The sequence below is a fragment of the Contarinia nasturtii genome, unplaced genomic scaffold (assembly GCF_009176525.2).
Source record: "Contarinia nasturtii isolate CC-2019 unplaced genomic scaffold, AAFC_CNas_1.1 Cnas_scaffold_695, whole genome shotgun sequence".
NCBI lineage: Eukaryota > Metazoa > Arthropoda > Insecta > Diptera > Cecidomyiidae > Contarinia > Contarinia nasturtii.
Genome location: NW_022198046.1, coordinates 11,201,193 through 11,227,865, shown reverse-complemented (window position 1 = coordinate 11,227,865; position 26,673 = coordinate 11,201,193). Strand labels below are relative to the sequence as shown.

General features: G+C 31.7%; 1 protein-coding gene across 2 annotated transcripts; it reads right to left on the bottom strand.

The window, feature by feature from the left end:
- Positions 1-2,728: 2,728 nt before the first annotated feature.
- Positions 2,729-26,101, bottom strand: LOC116340871 (putative uncharacterized protein DDB_G0289263). Of its 2 annotated transcripts, none has more exons than XM_031767596.1 (10): positions 25,194-26,101; positions 19,437-19,806; positions 19,193-19,340; positions 8,430-8,741; positions 8,121-8,350; positions 7,819-8,042; positions 7,660-7,742; positions 5,654-6,793; positions 3,081-3,274; positions 2,729-3,007 (listed from the first exon to the last, which is right to left on the bottom strand). In XM_031767596.1, the coding sequence occupies exons 2-10, from the start codon at positions 19,462-19,464 to the stop codon at positions 2,892-2,894; spliced, it is 2,475 nt and encodes an 824-aa protein (XP_031623456.1). In that variant the 5' UTR covers positions 19,465-19,806; positions 25,194-26,101; the 3' UTR covers positions 2,729-2,891. The 2 variants fall into 2 exon arrangements, with proteins under 2 accessions (XP_031623456.1, XP_031623457.1); XM_031767597.1 differs by lacking the exon at positions 5,654-6,793 and adding an exon at positions 4,505-4,834 and having other exon boundaries at positions 25,194-26,100.
- Positions 26,102-26,673: the final 572 nt, after the last annotated feature.

Sequence of the window (26,673 nt, the reverse complement as noted above, 5' to 3'; positions counted from 1 at the left end):
TTCGTGCGATTATGACATTTTCAAACACAAACAAATGGATTCACAAAATGGGAATTATACATACACCGCGCATACATACCATTTGAATTTGCTGTGCTGATGATGTATTTGTCAAATGTATAAATTTATAAATAAAATACATATTTATTTAGGAACAAAAGCTTATCCTTATTTCCAGAGGCCATGTTTAAAGTATAAACCAGTGGAATACCGACAAAATATGGCTCGAACCTGAAGCGTACATCTATTGTCATCCAAGGCGAAACAATTTTGATTGCAACTCTTCCATTTCGAAATGTTAACAAGTTGATTAAAATCAAATCAACTACGGATTGAAATGATGTTTTATTTTTCAACGATCACGCCGATTCGCCTTAAACACAATAAAAAAAAAAAAAAAGTGAAAACAAACAAATGAGATTTTTTGTGTATATTTGATTTTTCATTTTATTTCAAATTTATAATTTAAATATATCCTTTGATTTTTTTTTCTTATCGTTCTATATCTCATTCATTCTCTATAGAATAATTTTCGTCACTGTTAATGTATATCTGCAGATATTTTTTTGACTCTAAAGAACAATCAGCTGAAGTATAATCTATTCAGATTTTTTTTTTTTCATTTGACAAAGCGACGTGCCTATTTTTTCTTTTTGCTTTTTTGTGCATATATTGTAATTTAAAGTGGATGCTTTTCATCTCTCTTAATATTTTCTTGTGTTTTTAAGTGGCTAATGCATAAATAATTATTATTGAATGGATTTTTTTTAGACAACAGCATATTAATGTTACATGTTTGCGGTGAATAATTTTGAATTTTTCCAATGAATCATTTTTTTTTGTTTCAAATTCATTGCATACACTACTTAAAATGTTAGAAATGTTCTTTTTTCAATTCGATTTTCACTTTGCTCAAAATTAGATTTTCAATAATTTACTCAATAAAATTTGATTTTATATCTAGTTTATATCAAAATAAGAGATGAATTTCATAACTTATACTCTTGCTTTTACTTCCAATACGAAAAAATACGAAATTAACTCATTTTATTTTTCACAGTTGTAAAACACTTTGTCATTTGGATGGATGCAAATATTATCGTTTAATAACAAAGACAATTAATCAAATCTAAAATGACGACTTTTCATTTTGTTCAAATGTAAAAACTTCGTACAAATGGCGACACATAAAAGGCATACATTAAACACACATTAGCGAATATATCTATTATTCGTATTAGTATGTATGAGTATTGTTACATGTTTTTTTTTTTTCATTATATTTTGAAAACATAGCACGGAAAATTCTTTGATTTAAAAATGCCTGATGAAACAAAATATAAATTTACACAAAATAGTTCTCTCTCAAGGGGGGAAGGATAATTGAAAAAAAATATACCATCTTCTCATAAATGTGTTAAAAGTAAAGTGTCGAAATTAATGGTGTTTCGTTTAATTTTTGTGGAAAAATAAATTTTTTGTGACTCACATTGTGAAAGAAAAATGGGAGCATACATGGGATTTGATTTATACTGATTATGATATATCTGGTGTCACAGAAGTTACAGAACTCTTGACGAATAATTTTTCGAAAGAATTCAAGCAACAATCGTTAATATAAATAAATAATGTAAAAAAATGTTAGCGGCCAGAATAAAAATTGTTGTGAATTTGATATATTAATTCAGAAAATTATCATACACGTATTGAGATTTTTTTTTGAGTCTTTCATCTATATATATGCTATAATTATGCGAAATAATAAAAATAACTCTCATGTGAACACAAAGATGTGCCAATATTTTCCAATTGCTGTTTTCAACATAATTCACAACATATTAAATATTTTCCTTTTTCGATTCGTAGCTAATTCGCTTTATAGTAACCTATAGCAAAATAATTTTTTGATTCACATTTCACACAATATTTATAGTTATCGAGAGAGAGAGAGAAAGAGGATTGAATCCGTGTGAATATAATTTAATTTCATTTATCGATGTTCATCACACACAGGGTGTTTATGGGTTTTGCAAGAAAATCGTCATCAATTCAAAATTGTGTTTGCCGATCTTATAATATTTTGTATCATATAATTATTTTCTGCATATCGAAAAACGAATACTTATTTATACAACTATAAAATAAAACAGACACTTTTTTTATACAATTCACCATGAACAGTGGGGATAATGATATTCAATTCAAAATATGTCATAATTTTTCTTTTACTTTTTCGCTGACAACAAAATTAGAAAAATTTACTCTGTTGTAAAAAATAATAATAATTGTAAATACGGTGTGTTCAGCTTTAATCTCAATTGAATTAATTGCATCATTCCCACGTTTCATGTGTCACCACAAATTTAAAAAAAGAAACATACAAACAGATAAAAAATCACAGAATTTAAACAAACTGTACGCTCTCATTTGCTTTGTCAGTTGCATGAAAAAGAATTCAGATGCGTGCACATTTTTATTTGATTTCTTCTCATCTTCCTAATTTCATGAAAAAAACTTTCCGTCGAACATCATTTGGTTTTTCATGAGAAAGAAAAAGGTTTAATAAAATTTATCCATACAATCAATGCTGTTCTACAAAATAAGATTTACTTGCAAATCTGTGTAATTACTACTTTAATTACAATTGTAGTTTTTTTTTTTTGAAATGTTTCGAATCGAAAGTGAAATTTCTTAATGTAATCAACAGTTCGAAAAAACACACATAAAATTGATTTCATTTATTTAATTGTTTAAATGGTTTTCGCTATGGAATTGTCGTCATGCACCGAATAAATAGTAATGATGTCAAAATGGGTCTAATGACCAGAGACCGTTGTTGTTTTTGTCGTCATCGTAGCGGCAACCAAAAATGCATTTTGTTGAGTGCGCTACTATCTTGGATTGACAACTTTAAATACAGTTCCAGAAAGTCGTGACTTAACTTCATTGTGATTTCCCAGTGATGCAGTTCCATCGCTTGCAATGTATAACTGCAATCCACCGCCACCTGTAATTATAACATTTTAAAATGGAATTAGTCACGATTTGATTAAAATTAACCATTTCAATCATGAAATTACCTTCTCCAACTTGATCTAATTTGGTATTCTTTAATAATTCGTCAATTAGCGAATCTGGATTGACTCGGGTGCCTTCGACACGTCCCGACACCGTTGTTCCACTGTCATCTAAACCTTTCTTTCGTCGTTCAGCTGCTGCTTTCATACGATCCAGCGAACCAGTCTCACTTGCAAGTGAACCTGCACTCGGATTTCTATATTTATCAATTGCAAAAAAAAAAGAAAAACAGAAAATTCATTATAGCTAAATTCATCTCATTCAATAACATGCAATTTTTTTTTGTCTTTACACAACAGAAGAAAAAAATAAATAAATTGAAAAACAACAGCAACAACAACAAAAACATATATGACTTTTAAAATGGTAAAAACTTAATCATGCATCTTATACGTGCAAACATTAGAAGAAAATATATAACATAAATACCATATTGAATTGAAATTAGTAAAGCGAATCGAAGTGTTAACTGAAATTATCACATTACAACATAGCGGTAATTCATGCGGGTTGTTTTTTCAAAAATGTTATTGCAATCAATTTGTTTTTTCTATCATGGGTTTAGCAAAAAGAAAACCCGAAGTGTTACGCATTCAATTTATTTAATGAAAATATTTTCCCTTTTCATTGCGTTGAAAGCATTTAGATGATTGATAAATGAATAAAACAACACAAATGAGGATAGGTAAAAGTTAGTTTTTTTTCCAATAAATACACACAAATACAATACAAACAAAAACATGATTGAACTATGGAATTGTTAGTTTGATTAGCAACGAGAGTGAATAAATTTTAAAACAAAAACATGTGACGGTTTATTTTTGTCAAGTTATTTGAGCATCTGTCAAACTTTCAAATTCAATCAAGATATTTTTAAATTGCCGAATAGTATTTTCATTTTTGTCGTGAATTTTCAAACCATAGAATTGTCCATAAATAAATTATAACTAAAATGATAAATTTTATGAGTGACATTTTCGAATTGGCCCAAATTCAAATATAAAACAATAATAAAAATATTGCTAAAAATAAATGTCAAGGTTTTATCAATTTTGCAAGTGTTCAAACTCTACATCATGGTTTGAATTGAAGACTTTCTCTTACTTCAATTGACCTTCGGGATGAAGGTTCTGGAATGCATGTCAAACCAAAGGAGATGTTCAAATATTTATAATGGTTTTTTATCGAATATAATTCGATTTTCAAGCAAAAGGAAAAATGAAAGAAATACAAAAGGAGAATTTTATGCAATTGTATACATATTTTGTTAAACTAATGGCCAAGGAATATGACATGAGCGTGTTTTTTTTGGCAAACAAAAAGTTTGGCAAGAAAAGTAATCATGCAACAAAATGTAATACAGAGAAGATAAAAAACTGTTCGAAACAAGCGTTAATAAAGAATTTACAATAAAAGCGAGACGAACATGTTAGCACTTGGTCGCCTGATCACTAAAACCGATGATGGTGCAACCATTGGGTATGTTGAAGTGGACGCCAACAAAGTAGTCGTTGCATTTGAATTGTTTGATTGTGAATTGGCACTGTTACAGGTAGCTGACATTGATGAAGATTGATTTGATCCCAACGATGACGTTGAATTCGATTCATTTGTTACGACTGTGGTGGTTACGATGGCGGTGACAGCTTGTTCACTACTCGAATTACATTGATTTTCTTCCGGACTGGTTGCGTTCAATACGGCCAATTGGCGTGAACTACCATCCAACAGTCGTCGATGTAATCCACTTATATTTCTAAATTAGTTTTGATTAGTTTGTATTTGCAATGATGTATTCGTTATGTTTTTTTATTATCCATACACACATCAGCATATGAACACAATGAAAGCACACAAAAATGAGATGGAGAGAGAGAGAAAGAAAAAAACATAGATGGAAATGAGTTATTTAGCTTAAATTGGATATTATGAATGATTTATAAACGTTCTACATACAAATGAGGTATTTAATAATAATAGGTAAATGCTTATGGGTGATTGTATGCAATTTACGCGCAATAATTTTTGTAATGGTTTTTGGACACATATATGAACATAAAGTGGTACGATGTATTATTAGTAGTTCTTTTCGATAAATTGTCAAGTGTGAATTGGACAAATTAAAGTTGTAAAAAAAAATTTTTTTGCAAAGAAGTTCCATATAATTTGAAACGTTGACTGAATCTCATTTTGATAAACCAAACAAAAAATACAACTTTAAATGAAAAACAAAAAAAAATCTTCAAACGAAAAACAAAACTAAATGAATAAAACAAAAGCATCAATGTCAAACGAGAGAGTAACAAAAAAGATTGTACAGGAATTCTGTAAAAGTTTCGCTTAAGGTTTGTATGTATCGGTTTTACGTAGCATCATGTATTTATCAGTGGGTATCAAATGGTTTTTGTTGTTGTTGTTGTATTGTGTTTTGAAGAGTTTTGTGTTTCATTTTGTATGACAAAAGGGAATGCAAACACTTTGATAGATTTCAAATTGTCATGTTTTGTTTTGTGTTTTTTTTTGTTGTTGTTGCAAGTTGATCTGTGACTACGAAAACAAACTTTTCATTTCGTACCTAGTAACTTCAAATTTCCCATCACTGGGCAGACTGTGTACAGATGATCGATTTTTTTGTTGTTTTTCAGCCGGTACATGAGAGTGCTGCTGCTGTTGCTGCCTATCAACGGGCAATGGCATTTTAAAGCAACCATCTGATTGTCGTAGACCCGTTGCCGTTGTTGAAACTGGACGATCGTGTTTTTTATTATAACTACGCCGAAAGCCACGTTCAAATGAGCCTTTCAACAAATTACTTTCGTGTATAAAACGTACATGTTCGTCGGGTTGATGACGTAGAAAATTTTCTTGTTCATCGGAACTGCCACTATCACTGTTAAAATCATTTCGAGTATCTTCCTCTTCAAAGCTATGCAAACTGGCTGGATGCCGTCGACGCGGTATCATTGGCGTTAAAAATGGATCGTATGTGATGCGTTCACTGACCAGTGAATCGGATATTGTACCCAATGATTTCATCTTAGTGAGATGATATTGCTTTGATTCGGGCGTATCATTTTCAGTACCAATATACTTGGTATCACCGATTCCGAATCGTTTCTTATGCATTCGTTGCGTACGTGCAAACAAACAATTATTATTATCACCATTTTTATCAGTGGCATCGTTATTACTATTTTTTAGTAGATTATTTAATGAATTGCGCTGTGCTAACAATGCAATACGTCGATTTTCAAATTCTTCTTTGAGTCTGAGCAATGACTTTGGCGTTGAACCGAAATCACGTTCGTATTGTGACAGATTACCCAGCGAATTCATGCGATATATACAGTTATTTTGTCCATCATTATTATTATTGCTCGAATATTGTTTATCATGGGAAAGTTGATGATCGGTTCGATTGTCATTTGATGCATCTTTATTATAATTATGATTGCCATTTGCGATGCTACTCATACTTTGAATTTTATCAATTCGATAACCGTTCTTTGAACGTGGCGGCGGTTTTACATGTTCAAATATTACAACGTTTTTACCAATTCTGCTATTATCATCACTATCAATGGACACCGATGTATTTGGTGTTAAATAAATTTCACCATCCGATTCAGGACTGGTTGGCATTTTTATTTTTAAAGACGATTTCGGATACAGACGATTCGCTATTGGTGTCGATTTCGAGAAAACTGGATGACACCTTTAGAAATATACAGTGGAGGTTTTTTTAAGTTTTCGATCAATAAAGAATTAATAAAATAACTAAATATATATCGAAATTTCAGAAAGAAAATAATTAAATTATAAACATAAGTTCAATAAAACAAAAACGTCAAGAAAATTAAAATATATACAAGATAGCAAGTCAAGGTTTCGCATAGAACATGCACACAAAATGCACATTTGTTTCGTTTTTTTACAGATAGAGAACGAGGATGGAGGTAGCAAAATAGTATTTGCAAATGTTTTAGATGACAGAAGTCGGTTATTATCGATGCAATGATTAAATTGGCCTTGTTTTTTTATACAAGTGTTCTGGAACTTAGCTTAAAAGACTATCATTTGGATGTGGTACCATTTCCAGTTTTTTAAACACCACCTTAGGATTAGTAAATTGAAGGAAATTTTTCTGTGGTAGGAAATTCCATAGTAGTAAAAAAAAGTATCCCCGTCAAAAGTGGACTTTTTGTTTCATGAATGTTGGATTTGTGTAGATGATATCTATTGTCGACATTAGACTCATCACATTATACATGTTTGGAATGTTTAGATTGAATTGAATTCACGCACTCACACAGTTAGTTCATATATAAATATAAATATCAAATTCTCCCATACGCACACAAAATTAGTATTTACAAACGTGGTCCACTATTTTGTCAGGTTTTAAATATTTTTTTAAAATTTCCATATGTGCATAATGCACATAAACTATATCGATTGTTGCGGTTATTGAAGTAGTGTCTAGTAACTGTGATGCTGGGCGACAAGCATATTTCATATTATTTTTATCGAATTGCTGAGACAAGCACCGCGTCAAAATGTTTTATTTTTATTATTATTTACCTCGTATGACTCGAATCGCCTTCAGAACTTTGCCTCGAGTGTTGACTTTGCGAAAAACTACTATAACCAGATCCTTTAGACATCTAAAATTCGAATATATGAAGCAACAAAGTATTATTTGAATGAAATTCAATTATTTGGCTGCATTTTTGTACTCACTTGACTAGTATTACTCGAATTGCGTGAATGACCTTGCTCAATGCCACTGCTGCCAGTGTTTGCGGTTGACAATGCCGATTGTTGCGTTTGAATTCCCGACAACTGCTGCAGTGATAATTGATTGGCCGTCGTTGATGTTATCGAATCGGTCAGCAGCGTGTTCAACGGCTCGGATGATTCAGACATGCTTGAGTCGGTGACATTTACCATCATCGACATACCGTCTAATTGGGGCAATAAATTTTTATTTTAAATAAATAATGATGGAAAGCATTTTAAATTGCACATGTCATTTGTTTTACCATCGTTCTTTTTCTTTGGTAACGATCCAAAACCAGATGATCCCGATGTGATTGATGAATCATCACGTATTCCACCTACAAGACCGGGCAGAGTATTGACGCTTGCTGTTGATGGTATTACGCTCGTTGGCCGCGTCGTTCCAGGTAACGGTGTATTTTCAACACCAACTAATATATCACTACCTAAATCGTCACGTGACGCTAATTTTTTATTAATTAAACTTGTTGGACTGAAATGTATAGAGAAATGAAATTTAATTAAAATCTATTATTAAAAATTGAAAAGAGAAACAATGAGAGTATACATACACTTTAAAAAGAATATCACCACTGAGCATATGCATTTTAATGGCAATGCACAGCATTGAATTGTCTTGTCGATGCCGAGTGTCATATCCCTCGAGTAAGCATCGTTTTGGTATCAAACCAGAACCAGCAAATTCCGCTAAATTCAAATCAATAAATCCCAATTTTTGATAGCTGCGACCGCCTTTAATCTCCTTTCGTACCGATATTCGTAATGTACACGGATCCAAAATACCGGTAGATGCATTTGCCGACATTTTACAAACAATTTCAAATTTTTGGTTCCATTTCACTGTGTGATTTTTAACCTCCTCGCTATAGAAGAAAAAGGGAAAACAAATCGAATTATGGTCAATATATTTTTTTTTTTTTTTCGAAGTTTATGTGAATTGTGTTTTGTATCGAATTTCGATGGTATTTTTTGAATTCTTTTCCCAATAAGTTCCAAATCAATTTCTCGTAACAAAAGCCATGTCTAAAAAAAGGTTAATTTTTTGATAGAACCGCTATAATATATAAAAGTATAATGTATGCAAATCGTAGGCGCCAGAAAACCAACATCATTAACTGTGACATCGACAGTTCGCTCTGAAAGTCGCTCTTTGTCATTTTTTTTTATTCAGATTGGTTCAATTTGAAACACGAACTTTTATTGCCAGAGGTCAATCACTAAACTATTGATGACATCAATTTCACTCGAAAAAAAATGTAAGATTTATAGGAAAAATAACAAAGAAATAGAACGCTGTTAAATTATTCATTAATAGTTTTGTACATGAGCTTTATTGCTTGAACATATGTTGTGTATAATAGTATATACACGAAAGTGATCAAGCAATGATGCGAATATTTAAATTTAGCTTCATTTGGCTCAGATTCTTTGACTGACTGAGTTAGAGTCAGAGATTTTACCGTGATTTTTCTCGTTTGTCATTTTTTTTCTGTTTCATTCTTGACGTGTTCATGAGATTTTCTTGGCTTTTAATTACCCTTTTGTTTTATTCTTCTGTATAAACAATTTTACTGTAAATTTTATGCTTGGCACGCACAACATACATTGCTCAATTGTTTTGAATTGATAAAAGAATATGCACTGCGACAAATTCAACTTTTTTGACGGTATTTCAAAAATAATAGAACATAAACTTAGACAATGACATGATTCAATGTACATAATTGTTTACATATTTAAAAAGCGTCAATGTTATTGTGCGTCAAGAATAATTTGCAACAAAACTGATTGCTTCAGTCTAAAATGCACACTGTTTTCGATCTTTTAAATGATACGCTGCCCATATCTGAAGTTGTCGATCAATGAAAAACATGATTTATATATGTTATTCTTCTATTGCTTCAGCAATTCCATTTCATCCGTTCACACAAGCACGAACTATGTATAAAAAGTCGTTTCGGACGGGAACAAAAAAAAAACAGAAACAAAACTTCCTTTGTGGATCGTAAAACGAAAACCCAATCTAATTCTTCAGATGCAGGAAATGATGTCTTAGCCGTATAACTAACTTGGTTTATTCATATCGATGTGATAAATTCCATTGTGTACTTGTATTATTTGAGCATAATAGTAGAGACACACAGCGGACGGTGTGTGTGCGTGTGAGTGCAATGACGTTTTGAATACAAAAACAGATACTTTACTTAAGAACACACGGCAATGCGTGCAATAAAAAGAAAACTATCGCTATAAATGAGTCGTAAATGTTCACTTTTTTTGAAACCAAAAGCAAACAGAAATTTGGATCATTTTATTATATAAATAAAGGAAAAAGAGACATACAAATATGAGATTTACGGACAAGCAACAATTACATGCACTTAATGCGTAATAAAATGATTCGGACTTGTTGTTGTTAAGTTTAGATTTAATAGTGTTGATGTGGCTATTTCACTATTTAAGTGCCCGACAAAAATGAAAAGAAAACAGAGAATGAAGTGCATGTTATAGAATCGCATTATATCAAGTCAAAACGATTTGCCGCTTTATGCCACTTTTACGTAACGGCACAAAGTACAGTTTATCTTATTTTATGGCTCGTCAAAAAGTGCAAGCAAAACATAGCAATTGCACAAAATGAAATAATATTGAAAAAACTTTGAACATCTTTTTCTTCGATTTGATTGCAAATATTTTATCGAAATGGAAAAGTAATCGCATTTTAAATTGATAAATGTGAAAGCGTACAGTTGTTTTGAACGAGAGAGAGAGAGAGAGAGTGCAATAGCAGCCACCCAACATATGCATGAATCATCTGTTCTGAATTGTCTGACAATGCTAGCAATAATAATTAATATTATTTTATATTTATTTGATTTTGCTCTTTTTGTGTAATCTCTCTCTCTCTCTCTCTCTCTCTCTCTCTGCATATGAATCGTTGCGGCGAAAAAGTAGCTCTTATTTTTCTCCAAATAATACTGCAACATAAAGTTTTTTATGAATAGTTTATTTGTTGTATTACAACAAATAAACCGTGTGAAAAAAACTTCATGTTGCAGTATTATTTGGAGAAAAATAAGAGCTACTCTTTCGCCGCAACGATTCATATATAAGACAGTTATGATGAAAGTTAACACAGCATGTCAAATATGTCATTTATTAATTGAATATTTCTTTTGAATTGAACTTTATTACGCTCATCTGCTGAGCTTGTATGCGTTGACTCTATTGAGCCGTGACTTCATAATCAAATTAATTCAAGCAAATTAAATGTTATATGCGAAATTTAATATTGTGAGAGTGAAAAAAAAATTGTTCAAGACACCAATAGCGAGAGAGGTATTACAACTATCACCGATTAAAATCAATAAAAACGCAAACACTTTGAATTTTTTTGTTGTTGTTTCGGGTTTGAACACGCTTCGGACTTGCGTTGCGGTTGATTGTAAATGGGATCATTATCTCTGTTCATCGGTATTCTCTTTTTTTTGTATATATTGTAAGAAATTGGTCAATGCTAGCACGTAGCGTTGGTTTTATCAGACTCGAAGGTCACTTCATCGGAACCAAAACAAATACAAAGAAACTTTGATAAAATTCAAGAGAAAAAACCAGAATGTTTGTATTATTTATTAACGGTATCTGTTCAACGTCTCTCAATCACTTCCAAATGGCATGTTGTTATTGGTCATTGAATCATGCCAATAAATAAATTATGATATAGGAAATTTTCATTTTAATTGAAAACAAAAAACATCTCTAATCAGATTGTATTACAAAATGCATAGAAATCGGTGAATGTCTTTCAAGTTCGTCTCGAAAACAGTCTCAAAGTATTTTTTTTACAGCATACTTATATTTTTTTAAATACACACGCGCAACCAAAAACAAAAGACATCAGAAAGTACACGAAGAGACTTTCAATTTCACATCTTGGTGTGTGCACATATTTTCTTACTTGGTTCGGTTTTTGTAATTGTCTGTTTTGCAAAAGTTTGATGCCATTGCTGTTCAGCCAGCTGTAGTATTCAGTTGCTTACACACACACATCCACACATTTTGTTCACATGCTCGCGCACGATAGGAATGTTTTAAGAAAAACGATACGCGAGCACACACTGAATATGAACAACAAGAGAAATACTTTTCATTTTTCTCTTCGTTTCACTGAGTCAATTGTGGATTTTCGCAAAAGATTTCCAAAGAAAATGCGCGCGCAACGAAAACAAAAGTAAGAGAAAAGAGAAAAAACTACACATTTTTTGATTGCATTCAATTTCAATATTATTGTTGTTAAATTCGAGATCGGTGGTGGTGTGCGAAAGTGCGCTCAATTTCAATAAATTTAATTTATATATATACTCTTTATCACATTGAACCAAACAAGGTGCCACGATGAAATTCATCTATGTCCAGCGCAACTCGTTTTGTTCGTTTGTTTTATTTTGCACGACTCACAAGCGAGTCACATTCACTTTAATGTGCAGTTAGCTAGAAAAGGTCATTCCTTTGACAAACACTATTTGCTACTGTTGTTGTTGCTGTTAACAAAAAATAACCAGAGAGGAAACGAATTTTTTTATTACATTTCGACTTATTTGCATTCACCATTAAAGAGCACAATGTGAACACTCCATTTTAATACTTTTTTTTGTTGAAGTGCAATTCCAATTACTTTTCTATTTCGTTGTAAAGCCTTGTTTTTTTTTTCTTTGAAAAATTACAAATTTCATTATAACTCAACTAATATTTCAGATGAATTCGAAATGGTTTCAGTGGAGAAAATGTAGGGAAAAAAATGTTGATATAATTCAATCAAATTCCAGGATGTTTCAAAGCGGATTAATCCAATTTCAAAGAAATATGACTACTGTTGAGCGTTGAAGGCGACTCTTATCAGCTTTGATCTAGAATGAGGGTTTCGTCGTTCCATATCAAGTTTTATATATATTGCATAAATTAGTCGAATGATAACGGAACAAACTATTTCAAATAACCTCCACAAAGTGTATTATTTTTGATGTTTAAAACAGTTATGAATCAGAATAATCTGTTAAATATATTATTGCTTCGAAAAACCCAATATAGACAAATTGGTCTTTGTGCAATATTGATGTTTGAAATCGTAAACAATTAAAATTATCGCATATTCCCAAAATTTTTGACCCCACTTTGTTGATAAATTATAGATTGATCACAGATAGTTTAAAAAAAACCAATTGTCGCAACGAAAAAGACTGCTTTACTATCGCAAAACAAATGTCTGTATGCTTTTGTTCAATGCCTACTTGTGACATTTCAATTTCGTTTAAAAATAATTTCGATCATAACAGTTGAATGTCAACCATACGATTCATTCAAATTTTGCAATATTATGCAAAAATGGTCATTGGCCTGCACCGATTATGCCACGTTCATTTAATAAATTTTTTATGCCGTATTCACACCATGCGCATATATTTTTCTTTTCTTTCAATGTTTTGAAGCAAATCGAACTGCACGACTCGACCAAACGAAACTAAATTTCTACTAGTAAAGTTCACTAAAATTGAATAAAAACAACAACACATTATTTGAGGCAGTCTTGTGATCAGTTTGATGAATCAGCATAAAAGGAATGGCATTGAATGCGATAGTATAATTTGTATACTCAAAAAAATGAAATGATTGCAATCACTTGAATAAACAAAATCGATCATTGCACCGCACACAAAATGATTCAAAATCACAGAAGAACCACACATTTGTTATTACACTTGGCTCATAGCCCATTGTCGAAATTATTTCTTTTTTGAAATGACTCGGTTTGAATTGTTGACTACACAAAAAAATGGGTGCCTATTTAAAAAAAAATGTTTTCACAAGTCTATTTATCTATTTATGCGGAAATCTAAGTTCGAATATAAAATATTCAAAGTTTTTGTTTTAAAAGCAAAAAAAAAACACAAATGCACACGAGAGATGGATTTTTCAAATGAATTGTGTTTAAACAGCAGTTTAACATTCCGAATGACGGTACGGTATATGTTTCTATACGATTTGTTATTGTTATAGTATTCATCGTTATAAATATCCGATGATGTGTTACTCTTTCTTGCTCTAATCGATGCCGTATGTTTGTGTGTTTAATTAAGTCAATTTTATCTTGATTTTTGTGTACTTGTGCCAAATGTACAAATATTATCAAATGCACTTCAAAAGGAATAGAGAAAATAAAACTCGTTCTCAATCTCGTGATATGGATCTTAGATTTATTTAAATGTGTGGGCAAAGTCTACTTTAGAAAGATCCATTAATATTTCTTACGGTGTTAATGTTTTTCAAGAGAATTTGAAGGCAAATAAAAAAAAACAGCACAAGAAAGAAAGTCTAATTATTCATTTATATCTGCGGTTACTGCCATTTTTCTTCGTCGCTTTGCTTTTGCCCAGTCGATTTCATTTGCACGTTAAATTTATTTCGAGTTGTCGATTCCAAAAACATATGTGCAAAAAAATGTGAATTTCAAGACACAGTGTTGATCTGAAAATATCATTCGATTTGAGAATTTCAATTTGCATTGCAAACAGTGATCCTGTCTTGACTCTATCCAAATAAATATTGGCATTTAAAAATGCATACATTATTCATGAATATATAGCATCGTTTTCCCCCCATTCTCCATTCTTATTCGATATGTGGATCCGAATTCATTTTCGACCGAAATTTAGATCATCGTTCGACTGAAGTTACAAATTATATTGTGTCATACAATGAAAATGTTCGTTTATGACATACATTTGTTTTTCGATTTTATTTGTTTTATTTCAATTCAAGATACTTATATTGTTGGAATAAATTTGAAATCGCATCGTTAACTAACAATCAATTGAGGTTGTGTAAGATTTAAATTGTCTAATGCGAAACAATAGCCCAATTATAATGATGAGTTAACATCTGATTTATTGTGACATCGTTTTTTCCCCATTGAGCAGAATTGCCAAAAAAAAAAAACAACAAGTGAAAACCAATAAAAAAGCAATTACTTTCGCATTCCGAATTATAAAGCGGAGGTTGGTTTTTAAAAAGTTGATTTCAAGTAGCTGAAATTCTAAGAAATGGACCATTATCATCAATCATTGACTCCAATTAAACGAAGGTTAAACAAGTGCAGCATGAAAATGTATCCATTTTTCACGCCATGTTTCGTAAACTCGTCATTTATACTCGTTTATGATTGATTTGATTTGATTTAATAGAGAAAACTATTGAAAGTGTAAATATTCGATGATTGATTTCGAAATGAACAGTGAAATTGCACGAAATGCAATTCCGTTGAAGAATAGAAGAAAAAAAAATTACACGTAATATTTTCAAATGATGACGTGTATTGCACGCAGCGTGGTAAGTCAATTTGAATTGGAATTAATGAATGAACGAAACGTCTACAATATAATGCATTGGATTTAGTAGAAAACAGTTGGAAAATGAAATTTATAATATTGAGTGTAAACAAAATCGATTGACCAAGTTCACTCTTAACGATTCGGTTAGACTGTTGATAAATTTTAATGACACTATTTGTTCTGACATTTATGGGCGATATCAAAGTTGAATTATGCAGTAAACAAATATTTCGAGCACCTGCCATCAAAAACAATGCCAACAACATATGCCATTCAATTCGTGTTTACCGTGATGTGGGCAAATATTCAGACGTCCTACGATGCACGACTTGAATGAACGTTTTTGCGGCTAAAATGCCGATTACGATCAAGACTAATGATGATGATGTGTAGTGGAGTGGAGAGAAATACCATTATGGGAAGTAAAACAAAATAGAAAATGTAATAAACACACACGACACCTCAACTTTCGCTCGCGGGTGTGAATACTAACGGTATGTGGTTGATGGTGCGTTTTACTTATTGTTTTCATTTGACGTCATAAAATCGATTCAATTACTTAAGAGAGTGAAAAAAAAGTTCTTGTGTTTTGTCATTTTCATGAACAGTTTTATTTACATGGCTTCACAAATCTCTGTTGACTATTCATACAAATAAATTTCGTGCGAAAATAAAAGTCAACAAAAAAATATCATATGCTTCTTTGTTGTTTCGCTACGCATTGTGGTTAACAATATATTATAATACAGAGTAGAAAAAAATGTAGCGATTTCAATACACGTATGTGGACAGTCTCGTTATGCACCTTGAACAGCAAAGCACCCGTCGCTCATTTATTTATATTGATAAACAAAAATCCGAACATAAAACATACAAGCATATAACGATAAATACATTCACATGTAACTACTCACTGAAACTGGCTCGTGTTTCGATCGACCATCCGAACCGACCACCGTTCATCGTATATGCACATGTTGAAACTAATTCATGGGTAAAATTGGTTAGTTCGCGCACTTAAATGAGATAGTGTAAGAAAATGTAAAAGAAAAGAAGTGACAAAACAGATAAAAAAAAGTAACAGCCACTGAAACTCATACACGGTCTCATTTCTCGGCGGCGTGTTTTTTTTCTCGTTCACTTCAACGTCTTTTTCTGTTGTTTAGCAAACATTTTCAACCTTGTCAAGGTCTTTTCACTTTGTGTGATGCATGCACGATATGAATGAACATTAGCTGAATGAACACCATGTAAATTCGACAGTTGTTATGAACATATTCGATGAAGCTTTTGATAATTAGCCGTTCTTATGGAGGGATATGTACATATTATTTCTATCTGTGTGCTTGATTTACTATCGAAATAAAATTCTTTTGCTCAAGTGTACTAAAATGAATGAAAACAGTCTGCCATCTTGAGGCGATAAAAAACCAGTATCTCTAAAAAGTACACGCTTTTGAATGTGTACATGCTTGGCAAAAGTAGATCTAGACAACCAGTTTTAATGGCACCAACAACAATAATAATAATGATACTCTAGATTTTTATATAAAAACAATAAAAGCCTAGAAAATCGAATCGCGGTCGCATTTCTTTGCTTGCTAAATGAATGGTATCCGAATAATCATCAGCAACTAAAATTGACGCTTACAAGCAAGGGAATGTATATATTAGGCTTGAAACTCATATGCCATCAGTTCATTTTCTAAGCAATAAATACACTTTTATTTGTTCGTGTTCATGTTTCCATCGCGTTACTGGCTTCAACTGCTAGCACTTTTGTGTATGGTGTGGTACGTTTTAATGTGATTAGTTCACACGCGATATAGTAAAAACCAAAAACTGGTCTATAATATAATTTAATTTCAGCTGCTTGTTGCTAGTGCTTTTATAAAAATATCAACAACAACATTCAATTCGACTGATAAAATTCAGCACGATTTAATTTGTGTTTATTTTTTTAACCACACATTTGTAGAAAAACATCAAATGTGACGTTTGTGGATGTTTTTTTTCTGATTTCTGTGCTATGGTATTGAATATGTTTATTATCTTCTTTTGCATCTGGTTTTGCTAGCAATTTTTTGTAACAGAAAATTCTTTTTTTTTAAACCATACCAGAACATCCAGTTGATTATGTGCCAAAAAATGATTTCGCTGTGGCCAAAACAACGTAGATTTTACTATATACTATTGATTTCAAATCTCATTTGACGCATTTGAAAATATTCAAGTCATTCGTGATCAACATGTGTATTTGAGCTTGATCAAGGTTAATCCAGGTAATTACATTTTCACTAACAATTGGATTTCAACTAACGATTGACCTCATGTGATATTGAAAACAAATTTTATGAGTTCAAGCATAAATCAAACTACGTCGAACCATTTTCTTAAAAAAACCATATGATTTTCTCATTTCGCACTCAGTAAATTGCTTTTAGTTATTACGCATTTAATTATCAAATGATTTCGAGCAAGAAAAAAAATATTCATAGAATTGTATACATACATCAGCACGTAATAAATCTCTTTGTAACTTCAAAGGAATAATTTTGAAGACGATGGAAAAAAATCAAAAGCAACAAGTTAAAATATGTGCTGAGTTCAGTCGACACATTCCATGGTGAATATTTTATTAAAACCAAATTCCATAGGGCGAAACCTATGAACAAAATTCCGATTCGTTTCGCATACGGATGAGCTACTTCAACGAATACTGAGTATTGAGCTTCACATTTTTGATTGGCTTAAGGTCAAGGACAACCACAACTGATGCTGTCTACTGCTTGCCGTTTGTAAACATCTTGATTTATATTTTAACTGATTTATTTTATCTTCAACGAGAGTTTTTTCTTCTTTTTGCACAATTCGCATCCAACACACAATTTTCTGGGCAATTACATTACAATTACACGAAACCTGATAAATATTTATAAAAAAAAAACAATGAACACCGCAGTTAGAAAGCATATGGCTTGAATTTGATTGGTAGAGAAAAAAGTCAGTTTGTAAAAAACAAATAGTCACAAAGATTAAGCTGAGCGAACGAAATAGAAATATCTCAATTTATTATTGTACTAAATCACATTGTGTATTTTAATTGCTGTTGTTTCAAGGAGGCGCTCGCTTCAGCTTTTTTTTTTTCTAATCAGTTAGAGAAAAAAGTTTTAACAACAACAAACAAAATTTAAATGAGGAAAAAAGCAACAGATCACGTGTAGGAATACTATAATGTAGATAGTTTCCGTATTAGATATTGAAATTAAAATGCTGAAGGGTGCGCTAATATATGCTGTTTCTTTTTTTTTCAAGAGAAATGCTTTTGACATGCTTTTGTCTTGCCTTTTCATCAATTTAGACGGACGGCTTTGAAGTGATATCAAAGTCCGGTGTAAAGACATAATATGTGGATTAGCATTTATTTGTTCGACGTCATTGGTTTTGTTTGCAAAAAAAGTGCGATTTTAATTATCTAAATAAATGTCAATTATCGCCCAGCTATATTGGACTGGCACGCGCACAGACGCTTCCCTTTATCGATGGCGATAAGTGGCTGTTTGAATTGATTTTATCGAAAATTATATTTGTTAGAGAAAAATTGGCAAAAAGTATTTAATTAAACGTAGCTTTCAGAAAGTGTGAATAGGTTGGCTAAAATTAGGTGCTGACGACGAATCCACGTAAAAAATGTATTCATAAAAATGGCCTTTCTGCTATTTTAATTACAAGCGTGACTCAAGTCAATTCTCAAGTGTTGCTGAGTTCAATTCGAACTAAAGAGCTTCAACTATTTTTATTGTCATATTTCTGATGAAATTTCACGGCATTAGGGAATTTATTTATTTTAATGAAGCTTCGATACAATCCACAATTGGCGTATGTAAATGACGTAATGTACCAGAAAAGAAAACCATTTTAGTACTTACCGAGTGCTGTATTCCTGGAATGAGCCGCCATCGAGTAATCGAATTTTTGCAAATAGAACGGCATTTAAAAATGGCACTTCAACCAACTCCTCAAGATTCAGTTCGACGGAAAATTTGTATTTTTTCTTTTTCATCATGAAGGCCATACCTATGTTAATTCAAATGTGTTTTATTTTTAATATTCAGTGTAACAACGTTCAAATGTATTTTATTTTCAATAAAATACATTTGAATTAACACATACCTGGAGCTCCAGGCCCTATTAATGTCATTCACACAACTTTATTTGCAAAACAATTGAATGTGAAATTCCTTAATTTTTTTTTTCACTTTATATTTGCGACTTGAACAAAATTATTCACAGATTTGTTTTCTTCTTCTTGTGATTAATGCATGTTTTTCTGTAATAAACACCGTAAAACTATTCAAAGAATATATGTCTCGTGGATTGTTTCACTTCGAAGCAAAATGGTTCGGAGCTGTCAAAATGATGCGCATATATGATTAGATACCTAGTGTTCCGATAGCATCATTTTAATTTTCAAAGTAGATCTGTTGTGTTTTACGTCGTCAACATTTATAATATAAAGTTGGATTGGCCCACATTAACATTCCTGAAAGTAAGAGAAAAAAAACGCATGATTCATTTGATATTCTTTCACGAAATTTGGGTTAAAAACAGATTATTATTTTAAAATGAATTTCATTAGAATTTTGTTATACATATACTGTAATAGCAAATAGACTGACTCATTTTTTTTCACAGTATCGATAACGTGAGTTTAAATCAGTGCTTGATTGTATATATTTCGGCGAAAATGTTTGATTTGATTACGAAAAATACATCAAAGTGTTTTAAACAGTGAGACGATAAACTCTTTCGATTTATTTAATGTAAACTAAATGATAGATTTCTAACGAATAATCTAAACGTATCTCGAAGTGAGACCTGAGACGATGTAAATGGTGAAAATTCGAATGGTTTGCTCCCTATTGTTTTACATTAAAAAAGCATTTTAAGTCAACGAATAAATTACTGAAACGTATTCAAATGAAGGAGAGAACGGAAATTAGAAAAAAAAATTATGCAAACATCGGCATCAGAGAAGAAATTGTTATTTTTGAGTGTTTTTGTCTGACTTTCGTTTGAATATTGTCGAGACAAAGAATGAAAACAACATTTTCAAAATGTAAATCAGTTCGAATAAGAACGAAAAAAACAACAACAACCAGATGGAAAGCATGATATTTTTTTTAGCTCTGAATTGTTTACTATATGTTGGAAAGTTATATATGTACTGAATAAAACGATGTTGTACGACATATGATGAAATTAAGTGGGTCAAGTACTGATATATCACATCGTCTATTGCGATGCTCGTATTCTATACCGAATAATAAGAGCGCGTATAAAATTGTGCGAACATTGTGTGTGGCTGCCTCTTAACGCAGTTCAAAAATTGTTCAACATATGTTTAACGCAATGGTCAGTACGGTGTGTACGAAACGATATAAAGTGAATGAACTGCCGTTAGAAAATCTGCTACTTCCACTTTTTTTTCTAACGATATCACCCATTAAATGTGCTTCTTTCTCTTTTTCTGGCCATTCTCATTTGATATTCTAGATTACTTTTGCTCATTTCTCTCTCTCGCGCGCGCGCTCACTCGACATTCTATGGTTCTAACGATACATACATGTATTATAAATTCGCAATGCTCACTATGCGTTGCCATTAAAAAAATTCCACATTTTGAGCAATGATCATGGAAGCATGGCCCCGATAGTTTCAATATATTTACATAAAACTTTGAAATTCACATTTTTCACGGCAAGTGTATGTACTTTTATTGACCATTAGATTGAAATAAAAACTGGGCACACAGCAGGCGAAACACACGCTGTTGCGACAGTACAGAGAACCAGAAAAAACCGTTTAAATAAATTAGCCACGTGGCTCACAAATGGAAAAATTCACAATTAATCGTGTGCCAGTTATATACCGCCACGTTGTTTTGCATGAAAATATGTCGGAAATGCATGCATTGATTTATTTCATATTATGCCACCGTCGATATATTCATATTTTGTGTCGTTTTCATTGCACCAATTACACATTATTCCATTTGACCGGACTGAATGCCATTTAAAAGAGAACATCAATCATTTTCAGTGTGAATTGTGATTTGGAAAAAAAGCAAATGAAAGGTCCAACTTCCTTAATGGTTTAGTACTTGATCATGATTGGAAGCTAGGTTGAAAGGTCATATCGTATTCGTCGAAAGAACATTGCGATACGAATAAATCAGAGCACTTTGACTTCGGTGTATGTATAGATATTTCTATTTTTGTATAAAGCAAAAAAAAAAGAAATGTCTGTAGTTTGGAAAACTAACAATTGATATATGTATCTAAGAAAAGTATGTTGCCACGGACATTGAAGCGTCGTCATGCTAACGAATCGGATCATTTATTCCGGCGTTGCCAAAGATAAGTGTGGTAAAAAGTCGCATTTCAAGGTCTTGATTGAAATCTGATAAAAAAATATATACAACAACAGCAAAACCTACGTTCCATTGTCTTCTACATAAACCAAATATCAAATTGCATAAGGCAGCCAAGTTTTCGAAGAATCGACAAATAAATTACACAGCATTTTTGTTTGTTCAACTATTGCGCGTCATTGGCGCAACGTACAGAAAAAAAATATGTGTTTTTTTATTCTCTGTGGAATCGATTCACGTGGGTGGTCATTGATTTTTCGTTTGAAATTTGCTGAAGCATAATAAACATTCATATAAATATTGTCGCACATTTTCTACGGAAGTTGTTAATAACATATATTCACAATTCCAATTCACTAGCTCTCCAAATATTGTCATATGGACAATTCATGTTTTTTTTTTGTTATTTCGCTTTCTAACGATCATTTATGATTGAAATAACGAATGGTTTGAACCAATTACACTGAACGAAGTGTCGCGGACATATTTCGATGTGCCAGTTGATTGAGTTCAACCGGCCACTTAATGCGATTGTTTGACCAAACCCATTAGTTTTGGTTTGATTGAAAACGTTTCATGGAAACTGACAAATCGACATAAAATACATGTGCCACAAATATTGGATATTGAATGAAACTTTGTCATTTGACTATCGCAATGAAAGCAGCGGCCCGGCTTTTATATGGTTCGAAAATAGCATTTTAAATGTACGAAGCTTGTCTGTGAATGTATTTGTAATCAAATGCCTCTATATTGATTTATCGAAAAGTGTTTCACCTATTTTCAGCGTCATTCTACTTTGCTTCGCACTGAATGAAGTGTCTTTGGTTGATGGTTTAGAATGACTTTGGTTGAAATTATATTGTAGCAAATATCTAAGTTTAACTACATGCAAAATCATACATGCAACGCAATTTTCTCAGCGTCTATTAGTCTAGATTCAGAGCCATAATCATTGAATGAAGTTTATTCTTCTTGAAAGAATCTAATTGATATCTTTAAACTGTACATACAGACACTGATCTATTGGCGCTGATGGATGAAGAATATTTGTAAAAGGAAACTGAGAATCAAATCAATTTTAAATCAGGGCAACGGTATGCTTTCCTCTGTTCCCATATTCAGCTGTCAATAATATATCATTCATCCATAAATGTTATAATATTTCATTTTAATGATAGTCTGAAGACGTATATTATGTTTTTTTATTGATATTATCAAACTAATTGTGTAAACAGAGAAAGACCACGATGCGGGCCAAACATGTCAATAAAATGTGTTTTTATTGAGTTTTGTATTTTCCGATATGTTGGAAAATGTTTCAGTCACGATTTTCAGCTTGTTGCTCACGCCATACGCATATATGAATAGCTGAAAGAAAATTTCGAACAGAACCAACAATGAAGGCGAAGACGTCGATGAAGTAAAAGAGAAAAGCGAATCTGCAACCTGCTTATGCATGAATGGCGATATTGTAATGTGAAATTATTCGAGCATGAAACAAAATCAAAAAAAAAAAGATCGTAAAACAACATCAAACTTTAGAAAACATGCTGGCAACTTTCATTGTTACGTACATAAAATTCACATCAACTTGTCTTGAATTGACCATTTTAAAATGCACGTATGGCAAACTCAATTTGAATTCTTTTTTTTTTTCATATAAAATGTCACGCATTTTGTATTTCGAAGAAATCAAAAAGTGTTTGCAATTGGATTGTGCATGATTGCGAATGACTTAATGTAAATGTATTTTAAAATATGCATAGTCTTAGTAGAACCAGCACATTGATTGTTCAATACTTTTATCTTTGAATTTTAAACTGCTCTAAAAACGGCTGCATTGAAAACAAAACAGCAGATAAATATTGAAATACACGCGCCAAGGTTGCATGAATCTGTTGGCTTGAATTTCGATGCATTGGTGGTGTGTTGACGTATGCCAAACGACAAGGTAATGCCATAATATGCATAAAATGATTAGATATTTAATTATATTGGCAAGTAGAAAATAAAATGACACAAACCACGAAGAACTTTTGCGTCGATTACCCACGCACAATTACAAACAAAAATGACGCATTCACATTATAGATATTGTCATTTGAATGACGTTTGTGGCCACAAGCATCAAACACCTTTTCCTATTATCAATATGATTCACGATATCACGAAATCACAATGTGAACACAGGTTAAAAGTATTTTACCGCGTCAAACTCAAACATGTCTAATCTAATGACATTTGTGATTCATCAATGACTTAATTTGTTAAATCGAGCGACTTTTCAAAATGCCGTCATTTTTTGGCAACAATAGAACATATGAATCGTTGCGGAGAAAAGGTAGCTCTTATAATACTGCAACATAAAGTTTTTTATGAATACTTTATTTGTTGTGTTACACCGTGTGAAAAAACTTCATGTTGCAGTATTATTTAGAGAAAAATAAGAGCTACTTTTTATCCACAACGATTCATATGTGCATAAAGAAAATGTGATGCATTGGAAAATAGAAAAAAGATACGACAACAATAAACAATACATCAATCGAATTAAACGCCCCACATTCTATATATTTACATTCCGTTGTGTTTTTATTGCGAATATCATTTAGAGAGAGAGAGAGAGAGAGAGAGAGAGAGAGAGAGAGAGAGAGAGAGAGAAAGAGAGAGAATCTCATCTCTGATATCACAAGCAGATATATATGTATGAAAATGTTTTCAACGCATTAAATCATAGCCGTGTGTTGTAAATCGTTTCGGTTATCTATTTCAGCATTTGAAAAAGACAGAAACAAAAGCATCGCTTTAATTAAAACATCCTTTTGGAAATATTTCAATCGATTTGAATGTGTTGGCTTGTATTTGGCAACCATTCAATTGACATACGTCAGCTATTATATTTTCGAAAAATCATATGAATGATTTGACCGCTTTGTCTGTTTTTTTTTGTTTCGTCTCACAAAGAATCACATGCGAAAGAGGACTAAACGATGCTATGCGTGTAGTCGATGCATGAACACAGGTATATCTAGATATCATTCTATTGCATGAAAATTTTGAGAATGACATTTCTAAGCAAAGATCACACGTTAGTTACTTATTTTCTTTTCATTTCATGGTATTTGTAGATTCCTATAAGAACAGTTTTTTTTGAAACGCTTCGGTTTCGTGTCTAGAAAGGTATGCACTAAATTACACTCGATGCGCGCATTCGAACTACCCATGTAATTTGTAAACAAACATAAATCAATTAAATACACGGAACTAAAGAGAAAGAAAAGTTGAATGCGGAACAAACAAAACAAAAATCATTAAATAATACACACACATATACACAAATTCATACTACTTCAATTACACAATTGAAATAAATAATAAGCCAAGAAAATTACTTTCGTTCAATGATTTAAAAAAAAAGTTCATAAAAAATGAAATTTTACTTGGCAGTTTTGTCGTTTATATACATTCAAAATCGCGTTGAAATCAACACTTACTTGCTGAATTAATGAGAATCCTAATCGCCACACAGCTAGTCGTTGACAACAACACCAAACACACAGAAAGAGTCAATTTTTATCGTAATTGTTGTTGTTGCTCAGGAAACATTATATGCGTATGTAATCACATGCTTTTTTTTCCTTTCCTACTGGCGTCTCTCTTTCTCTATTCTCCACGAATTTTTTTTGTTTTTTTTTTCTTTCTCTTTAATAAACACGTGTATATTTGCACGAACCTTTAATATTTAGTTTAGTTTGTTTCTATTTTTTTTATTCGTTTTTATATGCATGCACACACAAAATGAAATCGAGCAACAAAACAAAGCGAAAAGAATAAACACTATCACTCACAACTCACTGTATGGCAATCAAATGTTGGTGCACTTCAAGTATAATGACAAAAAAAAACATGCAGTCACTGCCTGCAGTCCTTTCTCGTTTTCATTCACAAAATACACAGATTTTTCGTCAAAAGTTAAATGTTGTCAATTTCACACGATATTCTGTTGCGATAAATTTCGATATTTTTGTCTTTAATTCGATGAAAGTGTCTCTGTTTTTTTGGCTATTTCGCTATGTCACCACTTTTGTGTATGTGTCAGAAAACTTTTAACGCGAGTCAAATGAATACGCGTACACGATTAAACGTAAACCAAATCAACTTTGTATATTTTAACACAATTTCACATTTTCACTGAGAAAATTGTTAAAACATAACAAAGAATTTAGAAAAAAAATTGCTTTATATTTTTTTTTGTTCAATTTAATTCGAAAATTATTGCTGCGTGTTGTTCGTCGTCCATATCGCAAAACGAGTATGAGTTGTTTTTATAATGGAATATGGCTAGAGAATGAATGAAATTATTGACAGCGCGACCAAACAAGCTTCAATACTTTTAAACTAATGAAAATTCATCGCTGTGAAAGAGAAGAGAAAAAAAAAGAATTCTCTAGGCTGCACACAACCATAGCTTAATTGGAAGCAATACACAAAAAAACGCTATTGTGTTGTAGTGCGCTTGTTAGTTGTCGTATATCATCAATATAAAATGTATGTGATTTTGTGTATGTGTGCGTACAAGCGTATTTATGTGTGAATGTCAACCGAATCGAAATGAAATTCCAACCACTGTTTACATTGGAGTGAAAAAGATAAATAGACATGTCTTACAGCTGACAGTTGGGCTTCTGTTGTTCATCAACTGTGCATGTCAATAATGCATTGAATGATTTCTTTATTTAAAAAGTCAATTTATTCTTAATATATGACAAATCTATGCGTATTCTTTATTAATTTTTGCAAACAAATTATTATTCATTTTTCTCTGTTCAAAATGAGTGATTTGAAAAATGGTTATGTTCAAACGGTGAACATACCCTAATGTTGGAAATGTTTGACATTTACGTTTTCCATCGAAACAAAAATTTACGTAAAACATTTGATCGAACTGTCAAAATCATCATCATACATCCCACA

Excerpts from the sequence above, each read along its gene's own strand:
- LOC116340871 (XM_031767596.1), bottom strand. The coding sequence starts at position 19,464 with ATGACATTAATAGGGCCTGGAGCTCCAG. Across the intron at positions 8,043-8,120 it reads ACCAAAGAAAAAGAACGATG|ACGGTATGTCGATGATGGTA; the intron begins GTAAAACAAATG and ends TGCCCCAATTAG. Across the intron at positions 6,794-7,659 it reads GGCGATTCGAGTCATACGAG|GTGTCATCCAGTTTTCTCGA; the intron begins GTAAATAATAAT and ends ATATTTCTAAAG.